At 36.6% G+C, this 14,046-nt stretch overlaps 2 protein-coding genes across 3 annotated transcripts; both read left to right on the top strand.

Annotated features, from left to right (window-relative positions):
• Window positions 1-1,977: 1,977 nt before the first annotated feature.
• LOC146671733 (immunoglobulin lambda-1 light chain-like) lies at window positions 1,978-8,096 on the top strand. Of its 2 annotated transcripts, none has more exons than XM_085405231.1 (4): window positions 1,978-2,017; window positions 2,112-2,436; window positions 6,551-6,585; window positions 7,272-8,096. In XM_085405231.1, the coding sequence occupies exons 1-4, from the start codon at window positions 1,978-1,980 to the stop codon at window positions 7,592-7,594; spliced, it is 723 nt and encodes a 240-aa protein (XP_085261357.1). In that variant the 3' UTR covers window positions 7,595-8,096. The 2 variants fall into 2 exon arrangements, with proteins under 2 accessions (XP_085261357.1, XP_085261356.1); XM_085405230.1 differs by having other exon boundaries at window positions 2,112-2,448.
• Window positions 8,097-10,265: 2,169 nt separating this feature from the next.
• LOC146671732 (immunoglobulin lambda-1 light chain-like) lies at window positions 10,266-14,046 on the top strand. Its single transcript, XM_085405229.1, has 4 exons — window positions 10,266-10,329; window positions 10,413-10,738; window positions 12,889-12,922; window positions 13,585-14,046. The coding sequence occupies exons 1-4, from the start codon at window positions 10,290-10,292 to the stop codon at window positions 13,905-13,907; spliced, it is 723 nt and encodes a 240-aa protein (XP_085261355.1). The 5' UTR covers window positions 10,266-10,289; the 3' UTR covers window positions 13,908-14,046.

Raw genomic sequence — 14,046 nt, 5'->3', positions numbered from 1 at the left:
TATGTAGAAAAAGTAGAATTGGGCTGAAAGATCTATCGCTTTATCACCTATTCAGGTTGTAAATCGTGTTTTTAAAAAGTAACTAAGTAATTAATTACTTTTGAAAATAAGTAATCAGTAATTAGTTATTGATTACTTTTTTCAAGTAACTTGACCAACACTGGTCGTGCACCAGTAGGAACTCAGAATCCACTGGACCAGAGACACACACTCCTCCACCGTACTGGAGGAGCTGGAGTCCATGTTTTTCTTCATTCTACCAGCTAAGACACTGACCATAACCAAATACAAAACCAGTGAAGAAACACTCAGAAAAAGTAAAAGGGGAAAATGCCAGTGACTCCCACGTGTAAAATCATTTGTTTTGATTGTTCTTTCACCATTGCCTGTGTTGTGCACCTGTTGTTGATTGCATTAAGACTAAAGCAGCTGAAATTGATTAACAATCTAACAAACCTCTGCTACTTGACTGATCAGACCAGAAATTTAACATACTTGATGCGATACTCTTAAAAAGTGTTTCTTTAATTTTTTTGGAACACCATATATTTCCTGTGCTTCCCTTTCACTGGATGTTCTTAATGGTTTTTCATAGTTTGGAACTTTTAAGCTGAAAACTTAATGTTTCTACAAATAATGCTAATATCATTACTGTCATTTTCTAGACTTTTAGACTTTTATGGCATTTATAGCTGTTGAACACTGTGTATTTTCTGGCTGCAGCCTCTGTGCTCCTGTGCTGATTAACAACCCCCTCTGCTACTTAACTGCAGCTGGGGCTGATCAGCTAATGAGGCTCTCCCTCTATCAGGAGGTGACTCGGACTGGAGGAGAGAGCTGTACTGGGAGAAAAAGCTGCAAAAGCAGTCTGATCAAGTTAGTGTGAAAGTATTCACTAACGTAACGTTTAGTGAGGTAAATATACAAGAACCTCAGTGATAGGTTTGTAGCTTGTACCTATCCGCTGGAACGTTGAAGACAATATAGTTACACTGCAAAGCAAGACACAAGCAGGCTGGTTTTACTCATGCATGAGGGAAAGCTGGCTGGAGCCGAGTGTCGTTCCACCACTTGACCTCCGTCAGACTCTCAGCCAGGCTCCCCATAGCACTCCTTTTATTGTGGTTACATGAATATGCATAGGGTCATTAACATATGACATCTTACATAGGTATACATGTGAACAAAGAATACTGTGTGTGTGTGTGTGTGTGTGTGTGTGGTGTCCAGATGTGAACCTGTGAAGACTCCCCAAAGCTGGTGCCAGGAGTCTAGCGGTCCATCTGAACAAAAGGCTCTTATACTTAAACAGATATACGTGTGCTTGCTATACCATAAATCAACAAGAAAAGAGAAACTCTCCTAGGGAGTATGTGATTTATACCAAGGACACTCTAGAAGAACGGATGCACTCCCTAACACACAGAGCTGTTACTTTAGGATGAAACATCCTTTCAATCCACCAATGATTATATACACTTCTAAGCATATATGAGTAAATATTTCTAAGCATAAATGACAATCAACAATACAAATCTAACACTCAGCATCATTAAAAATATCTAACAGTGTTCTCTAGATGGTGATGAATTCAAATTTAGCAAATTTTAGATCTTGGCGTATTTTTTGAATAAAACACAAGTTTAAGTAAAATATAACCAACTATAATCCTGTCTCATTTTAGATGTGGAGAAAGTAACCATTATAAAATTCAAAACAACAATCAAACGAACAAACAATAAATAAATGAACAAAGGGGAAAAAAGAAGAAAAAAACAAGACATTACCAACATCAGTGTTCATGAAAATAATGTTAATAATACAGCTTAGAGAAAGGGGGGGGGATCCAGTGCTGCTCCTCCTGTCAGTCTCTCTGAGTTTCAGTGACATATTTAATGGTTGACACCTCCTCTCCTCTACAGAAGGAGTCAAATCTCTTTCCAAATTACAAATCCATTCTCAACACACAGTGACAACATGCTGGTGACTCTCTGTGCTCTCATCACTGCTCTAACATGTAAAGAGTCTAAAAGATACTGAAGAAAAGACCTCATGTTACATTTAAGTGTCAGTGTGTTTCTCTTGACTCCATGTCTTTTTGTTATTTGCAGGTGTGAGTGGTGTGACGGTGCTGACACAGAAACCTCCTGTTTTATCAGTGAGGAAAGGAGAGACAGCCACTATGGACTGTAACCTGGGGACTGTTGATAACTATCCTGCTTATTGGTATAAACAGATTCCAGGAGGAGTTCCTCAGCATGTAGTGAGGTTTTATCATGGCTGGAGTTCTCCAAACTATGGCTCTGGGTTCTCCTCTCCAAAATTCACATCCACTCATCAGTCAACAACAGATTATCGTTTGATCATCAAAAATGTGGAGGAGGGAGACTCTGCAGTCTATTACTGTAAGACATGGGATGACTCTGCTAGCAGTGGGGTATCACAGTGATTTACTCTGTGACAAAAACCTCCTCACAGATACTTCTGCTTTTTGGTATCCTAATAAGACTCCTCCAACAACTCACTGAAACCCCACCACCTTCAAATACTGTGTTATTTGTTTTGTTTTTTTATTTTAATATTAATCAGGAAAATCATGAAAAAAGCCAAGAGGGGACTATTCAGTCAAAACTACTTAAATAATCATATACAAAACAGGAGACCAAAACTGTATGCTGTTATCTATAAGTAATATAATAGACATCAGACTCAATTCGTTTTTTTTGGGGGGGTTTTTTGTATTGTCTCAAGGCCAAGGAAAATGTCCAACAGATGTATTTTTTGCAAGCTGATCGTTACAGCTTTTGCCATAATGGTCCACTTGATTGTCACAGTTTGTTCGATATTTATTATTTATGTATTGATTTCTTTTTTTAATTTTAAGTTCTTACAATCTAAATGGACAGAACCTGGGGATAGGAAAGATGAAGAAAAGAGAAGTTGGGAAGAGGCTCAAGAGAAGGAGAGGTAAAGAAAAACAGAGAGACAGAGAGAAAAGACACTAAAAATCTGTTTGATCACCTGCTGGGGAAAAAAAACAAGCAAAAAGAGAACAACACAGTATGGAAACCCACAGCAACAACCAACATAAGCATAAGTAACAGTAAATAATAAATACTGAATGTTACTGAGCAGCACACAAGACCGATATGTTTAGAGGCAGCAGTCACCCAAGAAATGTGAGTACTTTTTTGTACACACCTGTGTGCAAACAGGTATTCACCACCAGCATTGTGCACCAGGATTAGAAGAGTTACATCCTGAGTGTTAGTAACAGTGGTGCTCAGTTTCATCAGTTTGCAATAATATGTGTCACAGTGATAATCAGATTGTTTAACTCTCAAGATGTAGATGAGAGAGACTGGCATTTGTGAATCGTTTGTATCACAGTGATCTGTATTTGAAGTCTTTGTTCAGTTGTTCAATATTCATTAATGACGTAACATTTTATGAAATGTTCTCCTAACCCTAACAACTCCGGTTTCATGTGATGTTACACAAAAGGTTGTGCATTTTGTTTGTTGACTAATTATAACAATTAATTGTAACAGTTAGTGGGGTTCTGCTCTGTTTTTGTCCAAATATAAAAACTGGTAATGATTAAAGCATCAATAATAAATCTTAAGAACATAGAAACCAACTTATAATAACTTATAATAATAAAATATAATATAGATGAGAGAAACTGGTATTTGAACTATATCAAAATGTTTGTATCAATGTGATCTGTATTTGAACTCTTTGTTCAGTTGTTCAATATTCATTAATGATGTAATATTTTATAAAATGTTCTCCTAACCCGAACCACAATGCAGGTTATGCATTTTGTTTGTTGACTAATTATAACAGTTAGTGGGGTTCTGCTCTGTTTTTGTCTAAATATAAATATAAAAACTGGTAATGGTTAAAGCATCAATAATAAAACTGAAGGACATAGTTATTTATGATACTTATGATAATAAAATATAACACCACAATTTTAGGGGAGAGGACGGAGACATCACTATCACCAACAATTATTAATACAAAAGCAGAATTACCCTCTAGTTAAGTTACCCCAAACATCACAAACTATCCAGGTTTAGCTCCTCCTCCTGTCAGTCTCTCTGAGTTTCAGTGTCATATTTAATGGTTCACACCTCCTCTCCTCATCCTACAGAAGCAGTTCTATTGCTTTCCAAGTTCCAAGTCTCAACACACAGTGACAACATGCTGGTGACTCTCTGTGCTCTCATCACTGCTCTAACATGTATGGAACCTCATTTACACTTCAGATCAGTAGTTATTTGTAGGATTCATATGTGCTTGTGTTTCTCTTGACTCCATGTCTTATTGCTGTTTACAGGTGTGAGTGGTGTGACGGTGCTGACACAGAAACCTCCTGTTTTATCAGTGAGGAAAGGAGAGACAGCCACCATGGACTGTAACCTGGGGACTGGTACTAATGCTGCTGCCTGGCATAAACAGATTCCAGGAGGAAGTCCTCAGTATGTGCTGAGGATGTATCATGGCTGGAGTTCTCCAACCTATGGCTCTGGGTTCTCCTCTCCAAAATTCACATCCACTCATCAGTCAACAACAGATTATCGTTTGATTATCAAGAATGTGGAGGAGGGAGACTCTGCAGTCTATTACTGTCAGACATGGGACGGCTCTGCTGATAGTGGGGTATCACAGTGATTTACACTGTGACAAAAACCTCCCCACTGATACTTCTGCTTTTTGATGCTCTTTTTTCACATGCTGACAAAAGACCCATTCAGCAAACTAAGTGTAAACCCACCACCTTCAAATAGTGTGTTTATTGTTATTTTTGATTTTAATGTTCATCAATGAAAACTCAACAACTTCAGACAGTCTGCTAATAAATACTGAATTACTTGTTTTGATATATTTTTACATTCATCACTGAAAGTATAAAATATCGAGGAGTATAATGACCACCAACAACACAAATTGCCATATATATGTACACAATTATGTGCATTTTAAATTATGTGCATCTAACACAATTAAACCTATTATGTGTGTGTCTTTTTAAATAACAGCAATTTGACAAACGGTTTCCTAAAACTCTGATAACTGTCACATTCTAGCTGCAGTAAATCACATTAATCAACCTAAACAGATACTGATAAAGTTGCATAATAGTTTTAAAAATGTTTCATATGAAGTGAAAATGCAGCTACATTGAATTATAGCTGTTGCTTCTCTTCTCACTACAATCGTTTTCACATCTCAGCTGAATATTAAAGGATATTTACACCTCACACTGACAACATGCTGGGGTCTGTCTGCTCTCTCATCACTTCTCTAAAGTGTAAGACGTTCTTCTCATCTGTTTCATAGCCCATCGTTTTGGAGAAAGACATTTCACTCATGTTCTTTCTGTGTTTGTTGGCACATGTTAATGCAGCGGAAGTGTTTATCCAGATACCTGCTGTCCACAAGGTTTCTCCAGGTCAAGAAGTTGTTCTCAGCTGCAATATGGTTCAATTATGTTGGATGGTCTAAACAAGTTCCTGGAGGGGTTCCTCAGTTTTCATTCTGGCAGCTCACTTGGCGTTGGAACAGGTTTTCTGTCCCCAGAGGTGGGAAGTAACCAAGTACAAATACTTACTTACTGTACTTAAGTACAAAGTTTTCAACAAGATGTTCTCAAATGCAACATTGAGAGAGATGATAGGAATTCTATTAGCTGTATAAATAAGTTCCTAGAGAAGATCATCTGTATGTTCTAAGATTTCTCCATTCTGACAGCTCAAAAGCTTTGAAACAAGATTCTCCTCAGAAAGATTCAACTCTACATCCTCATCAAACATTAATTATCATTTAACTATCAAGTTCGCAGAAATAGAAGACACTGTACTTATCACAATGTGTTACAAACCTCTTGGCAGTACATATGCTTTCTTAGACTTATTCACAGTATAGTCCAATCAAGAAAATGCAGAGTAACATACAATCTCCAGATAATGTCTTATTAAACATTGGATTTTTTACCGTTAACCTGCTCAAATACAACATTAAAAAAGCTGAAAGCTTTTATGTCGGCTGGTACAAACAGGTTCCTGGTTCTTCTTCTCATTTCTGAGATTTCATCATTCTCACAGGTCAACTGCATTTTCAGCAGGATTCTCCTCAGACAGATTAATATCTAAATCCTGACCAAACACTGATTTTCAGGCTTTTATCAATCATGCAGAGACAGGAGACTCTGCAGTGAGTTCCTGTCAGACATGGGAACACTCTCCCAAGAAAGCTGGTTCATAGTGAAGCAGACTGTGGCCAAAATCTTATTGAGAGACAGTACAGCTCTGATTAATGCTGGCCAATAATGACGACTTTATTAAATCTTGCACAAAACAAGTGACATGAAGGAATAAACATGACTACACAGAGAAAGACACAGTTATAAAATACAAACAGATGAAGTGAATGAGATGTTGACAGTACAAGTTGGTCTCTACAGGATGTTTCAGTTCCTCTCCCCTCATCAGTGACAGTCAGGAGGTTTTTGTACAGCCATGTATACAAACTGAATCACTGTGGTATTCGGACAAGGCACCAAGCTGATTGTGACAGGTAAGTACTTTTTAACTGATCATAAAACAAGAGAGATTTTGCGAAAATCTGCTGATGACTACTTAGTTCAATATGTTTCTTGTTCAGCATCATTTTTTACGATTTTGTACAATCTGAAATAGTTTCAGGTTGTCTCATGTACAGGAGACATGAATGACATGTTTAAAAAATGTGAAATGGTGTCAAACCAGTTCTATGAAAATGGTGTGAAATATGTTGTTTTCCTGTTCTTATTGCTTTTAATTTATGTTTAGGTTGGTATTTCAAAAACATACATAGGCCCATTTTCTCTTTCTTCAATAGTAGTTAACACTGTTACTAAAGTTCAAAATTACTTTGAAGTGATTAGAACTTTTCTTTGATATGAAAGAAAATTACCCACATTAGCTGACATGTTATGCAGAAATGTGTAGAATTAAATCAAAGACATCTTACATGGAAAATTAAACAGTGACTAATCATATTTTATACTGTAAAAATACAAAAAGAAATTCAAATGATATGTTGGATCCATATATTTTAGTTCATATTTTATACATTAGTTTTGTTTTCTTCTAACTTCATAACAATTGTTATATTTATTCCATATTGAGTCTTCTTGATTTCTTCTGGTTTTATGACTTAATGTCCAATTTCCTTCTTTCCTTTCATTTCTCTTTTTTTGTTTGTCCTTCATGTATTTTCAGACTCCAGCCTCTCTCCTCCTGTCCTGACAGTCTTCCCTCCGTCCAGTGCTGAGCTCCAGTCCGACACAGCTTCTCTGGTCTGTCTGTCCAGTCAGTCTGTGTCTTTTGCAGATGTGAGCTGGTTGGCTGCTGGGAGTCCAGTGAGCAGTGGGATCTCTACCAGCACTGCTGTTCAGAGATCAGACCAGACTTACCAAATCAGCAGCTCTCTGACCATCCAGACATCAGACTGGAACATGGATAAGGTTTATACATGTAAAGTGTCTTTGGCCTCAGAGACTTCAGAGAAAACCATCAAGAAGTCAGAATGTCCCACTGAGTAGTCGATGACCAGAATGTGCTTTTAAAATCTGCTTCTTTACTGCTTGTGCTGTTTGCTCATTACAGTCTTTACGTGTTAGAAATCAGAATAATGCAAAAGGTTTAAGTCATGTATTCATTTGCTGGTTTTCAACAAGTATTTTCAGGAATTCATGTTTTGCATTAAATTAATAAAAGCATTGATTTAAAAATGTGTTTTCTTGTGAATAAATGGGAAATTGTAATTTTCTTGCTCCCATAGTTAAAACACAAGTATATTCTGACATACAGACTAAGTAATATTTGACCACTAGAGAGCATCATTTAATATTTCTTCATGAGTAAGAGAGAAGGCAAGTGTTACTGGTTTAAAATGTTGGTTGTAGATTTGCAAATGTATCTTCACTCTCGGTTAGTGAAGCATCGCCTCTCTGTGCTTCTGTTTCTTCATTTCCAGGATGCACCTGCAGGTCTTAGTAACTCAAGTAAATGGCAAATAGGCTCCCTGTAAAATAAAATGGACCTGCTGTTTTTAATGGAAATGTTTCAGTTCATATCATTTGATCATTCAGAGACAGCTGAGCACTGTACGATGTTTGCCTAAACCTAACTTACTGTTAAAGAACACTAAATGAAGTCCAGTTATGAAACTAAGCCTTTCTGCATCTTTCTGCTGTCATTTGTTGTTTTGCATTGAACATTAAAACCATTACATATAACCAGTCGGTAATATCTAACAAGAACAGAAGTTGAATGAAAAACACAAAACACTGTGCAGAAGACCCAGGACCATGACACATGAATGCAATCCATTCCTTCCACTTTTGTGAAAAGGCGTCTCCTTTAGACCTTTGCAAGAAACCCATCCTCTCATAAAGATATCCTTTATATACACATTCTTTGAGCTATTTGTTTTGTAACCAACAATGAGCTTATTTTTTTTTACCACAACATCCTCTTTAATTACTCCAAGATACAGCATCATGGGATCTACAGGGATTTTGCCACCTATTTCCTTTCTTAGAGTTAAACATGTATCGTCCCAAAATATTTGGACTTTCATGTCCAAAGATTTTGTGAGTGGGTGTCATTCATGTGACCACATTGCCTCCTGCTGCTGTGACTCACATTGCTTTTAAGGTGAATGTAAGGAGTAATATTTTAAATTGAATACGGTACTTTATGGGCAGCCAATGCAAGCTAGCTAGAACAGGAGTAATAGGGAAAAATTTCCTGGTACCAGTCAAGAGGCGGGCTGCTTCATTTTGGTCTGTTTGTAGTCTAAGAAGAAGAGAAGAGGGAAGACCGTAGTACAAGGAATTACAATAATCCAACCTGGAGGTCACAAACGTTATCTTAGTGAACTTCTCAAATCACATACTCCTGCTAGAACACTTAGATCCGCCACTCAACTACTTCTGACCCAACCCAGATCTCGGCTGAAGTCCCGGGGTGACCGTGCGTTTGCTCTGGCTGCCCCGGTACTGTGGAATACCCTTCCTCTCGACCTCCACGCATCTGATTCCATTGCACTGTTCAAATCACGACTAAAAACCCACTTATTCAATCTTGCCTTTCCCTCTAGTTAATATTTCTTTTATGATTTTATATTATGCACTTTTATGCTCATTTAACTTCTTGTTTGCTCTGTACCTGTTGCTTTCCTATGTATCAGTGACAGCTACCTGTTTGCATACCTAGTACTTGCTTTGGTCCTATTTCTATTATCTTCCTTCTATTCTCTATGCTACTTGTTAAGCACCTTGGCATACCCTTGGTTTTTAAGTGTGCTTTATAAATAAAGTTTATTATTATTAATACAAAGCTTTCACCATGCCTGAAAACCAAGTTATCAAAATATTCAGTTTGAAGTAATTTGATTGAAAACATTAATCCAGGAAAGTATTCAGGAAAGTAATCACTCTAGAGTTGTGACTGACAAAAGAGCTCGTTTAAAGAGCTTTGATGAGATTTGACCCAATGCGAGAAAAAAACTGAAATAAACACTGAATTACTTTTTTGTGACTCATTTTAACATTTATCACTGAACATATAAATAAGCAAGGAATTTCAATATGTGCACATTCATCTACAATAACACAAATGATTATACACAAAATGCTAACAAACACACAAATGTGTATGCTGCTGTATGTGATTCGCTTTAATTACATAAATTTGATGTATACTAGTCTATAGTGTTAAAACTGTTACATTCCAGCTGCAGTACATGTGGCAATAATCAGACTAAAAGGATAGTGTTTGTTACACAATGAGGTTGTGTAAAATAGATACCGGTACATGTAAATGAAGAACTGTCAACTGTCAAGAAAACATTTTTATATATAAACTGAAAATGCACTTAAATTTTAGTTGAAAATGGATCATAAACACACTTGGGTAGAAAGAAAATGTAACGTGTGGGCATAAGGACATCAGTTATAAATATTTGTTTCTTTTACATTAACTGTTCGAGAACATTATTTTACGACCGACATGAGCATGAATGATGAATATGAATCCAAAACATTGTGAAACAATGTGAACAACAATGACAAACTCCTCATAAATCATTTGATCTATGAATGAAAGTAATTTTGTTGAATCTCCTCCTCCTTTGGTTTCCTCTGTGTCTTTATAAGCTCCAGTATCTCTTCTCACAATCTTACTCACATCTCAGCTGAACAGTAAAGATCATTTACACCTCACACTGACAACATGCTGTGGACCCTCTGCACTCTCATCACTGCTCTAACATGTAAGATCTTCTTCTCATTCCTATTTTTTATTCCATATTTAGAGCTAAAATTTATCTTCAGTTTTTTCTGTGTTTCCTGGCAGATGTTGATGCAGTGATCGTGTTGACCCAGACACCTGCTGTCCACACAGTTTCTCCAGGTCAACAAGCTGTTCTCAACTGCAACATAGAGAGAGATGATGCAAATGATGTTAACTGGTATAAACAAGTTCCTGGAACGGTCCCTCAGTATGTTCTAAGATTTCATCATTCTGACAGCTCACCCGACTTTGGAACAGGATTCTCCTCAGACAGGTTCAACTCTAAATCCTCATCAAACATTGATTACCAGTTCATTATCAAGCGAGCAGAGACAGGAGACTCTGCAGTGTATTACTGTCAGACATATGATGACTCTGCTTCTGCGTACGTATCACAGTGATTCAGGCTGTGACAAAAACCTCCTCATTAGTACTTCTGCTTTTTGAGAAACTTTTACATGCAGAAAAAAGACCCATCAAGAAAACTCAGTCAAACTCACCACCTTCACATAACATGTTGATAAACACTCAATTTTTCCATTTTTAATGCTTTTTAATCTTTGTTATTAAAAGCATAAAGAACAAAGCACTGAAATATGTACATCTCATTTACTCACATCAGCCCAAATGATCATTTAAACCAAACTATCCAACATACAGTATTATATGTTGCTGTTTTTAATAAATTTTATAGACACTACTCACATGTCTAACTGTTACATTCCAACTGCAGTTTAACTTATTGTTTAAAACAAAGTGTTGTTAACATGCAGTTAAACAAAAATACAAAGCTATACTGAAGATAGTTTAGAACATCTAGGACATCTTCATTTACATTTAGTTTGTATTGATCACAAACATATTTATAAGGCAGAAGGAAAATGTAGAAAGGTGAGGTTAAGGACACTAGTAAATGTTTGATACTTTTACAACCACTTTTCAAGAACATTATTTTTGTCAGACATGGTGATTAAACATGACTTTGGTAATTCTGATGGTGTCATTTGTTGTAGTTATTGTATTATTATTGTATATATTTGAGCTAGTCAGTCTGAGCTAGATCAAATGATGAAGCTCAAACTGACTGACATAATACTCATGGGAAGGAAATAAACAGTATCTACTCAGTGTCTATTCTTCTTCCTGGAATTCTGTCAAGAATACTTGAATGTCACATTTAGTTAAGCAGGACGCAGAGCTGTGCAGTCAAAAGGGGTTTTATTTACAACACCAGATGAGTTATTTACATATATACGGGAATAATGCAAAGAAGGTTCCAGGGATTCGAAGAGAAGGTCAGGGAAAACTCACTCACGCTACTCTTTGTTTCAGTCCATAACAGGAAACACACTCAGTCCAATTCCACACTGTGACTCACTCTCACTTATGCTTATTCATGTCAGGTCCAAGGGAAACAAGCAAGGATCCAGGAAGATCTATACAGGGAGACGGAGACAGATGTTAGAAGAAATACCAGGGAACACAGGGAAGTACACTAGAGAGAGCCGGGCCTACACTAAAGGAGGTACAACGAGGAACTTAGGAGGAATGGCACTCCAACAAGGCCTTCAGTACTGCCGGGATCGATTAGCAGTGACGAGCAACAGGTGAGTAGCACGTGGGTGAAGAAGCCAAGAGGACACAGGAAACCAGACGACGACCTGGCAGAAAAGGTGAAGAGCAGCAAAAGGAGCACCATGAAACTTTAATGAATTTTATGTATTTTCACTTAAATAATTAGTACAATTGCCCATAAACTACCAAATGATGATCTGTAAATGTTCTTGAAAGTGACTGTTTACACTACACAGTTATGTCATAAATACATTTCTTGTATTTTCCTGCTCTATTAGCTGGTCCAAAGGCTATGTGCAAATAGAAATTATAAAAAATAAGACTTTTATTTGCAAAAGCAAACAGATAGCAATAGTATGTTCCCCTAACATCACATGCTTTGTTATTGATGACTAATGAATAAAAAGAACAACAAAGAATACAATACTAATTTAGAATTATTTTACAACAAACGAATGCCAACAAATTGAATAACAAAAGCACAATAAACATTCAACTTATTTGAAATGAATAAGACTTTGACATAAATACCAATTTTTGGTTCACAAATACACAAACACACACACACACACACAAATATATATGACCTGAGGACTATTACTCTCAGTGGTGGTCGTTGTTACACACAGATTCAGTATTCATCAGTGTGTAATTAGAAACACATTTATAAGGCAGAAAGAAAGACTGTCACCAAAATCTTCTTGAGAGGCAGCTCTGATTAATGCTGGCCAATAACGAGGACTTCATGAAATCTTGCACAAAACAAGTGACATGAAGGAATAAGAGAGACAGAGAGAGACGGTATTTAAAACACTTTAACATTGTTTAAAATGAACAGATTGATGAAGAGAATGAGATGTTGACAGTACAAGTTGGTCTCTACAGGATGTTTCAGTTCCTCTCCCCTCATCAGTTACAGTCAGGAGGTTTTTGTACAGCCATGTATACAAACTGAATCACTGTGGTATTCGGACAAGGCACCAAGCTGATTGTGACAAGTAAGTGCTGTTTAACGGATCATAAAACAAGAGAGATTTTGCAAAAATCTGCTGATGACTAAGTCAAAATGTTTCTTGTTCAACATCATCTTTTGTGATTTTGTGCAATCAAAAAACTGAAAAGGTGTCAAACCAAATTTGTATATTTTTATATAAATGTTCACTGAGAATGATGTGAAATATGATATTGTTCGTTCTTATTATTCTCATAATGTTTTTATTTATACTTGGGTTGGCATTTCAAAAACATAGGCCTGTTTTCTCTTTCTTCAATAGCAGTTAACAGTGTTACTGAAGTTGAAAATTAATTTTAGGTGATTAGAACCTGGCCGTACCATTTTTTTTTTTTAAAGAAAGAAAAATGCTCACATGTTATGCAGAAACCAGAATTAAATTCATGACATGACATCTTACATGAAAAGTTAAAGAGTAGCTAATCATATTTTATTTTGGGAAAACTTATAAAGAAATTCAATTGCTATGTTGGGTTATGTCTGTATATTTTTGCAAATAACAGTATAGTAGTATTGTTTTCTTCTAATTTCATAACAAATATTATGTTTATTCCATATTGACTCTTATTGATGTCTTGATTTTTTTTGTTTTCATTATTTCATTTCATTTCCTTTGATTTTTCCTGAACATCTTTCATGTATTTTCAGGCTCCAGCCTCTCTCTTCCTGTCCTGACAGTCTTCCCTCCGTCCAGTGCTGAGCTCCAGTCCGACACAGCTTCTCTGGTCTGTCTGTCCAGTCAGTCTGTGCCTTTTGCAGATGTGAGCTGGTTGGCTGCTGGGAGTCCAGTGAGCAGTGAGATCTCTACCAGCACTGCTGTTCAGAGACCAGACCAGACTTACCAAATCAGCAGCTCTCTGACCATCCAGACATCAGACTGGAACATGGATAAGATTTATACATGTAAAGTGTCTTTGGGCTCACAGACTTCAGAGAAAACCATCAAGAAGTCAGAATGTCTCACTGAATAGTCGAGGATCAGAATGTGCATTTGAAATTGGCTTGTCTACTGCTGTTTGCTAAAATATATTCATGTTGGAAATCTGAATAAGGCATAAGATTTACACCATGAGTATATTTTCTTGTCATTACTGCATAGTTTTAGGAATT

This window comes from Rhamphochromis longiceps, linkage group LG4 (genome assembly GCF_057381845.1).
Source record: "Rhamphochromis longiceps isolate RC_006_pf linkage group LG4, R_longiceps_female_GT1.1, whole genome shotgun sequence".
Lineage (NCBI taxonomy): Eukaryota > Metazoa > Chordata > Actinopteri > Cichliformes > Cichlidae > Rhamphochromis > Rhamphochromis longiceps.
The sequence above is the reverse complement of the archived record's forward strand: the minus strand, read 5'-3'. Positions and strand labels throughout refer to the sequence as shown.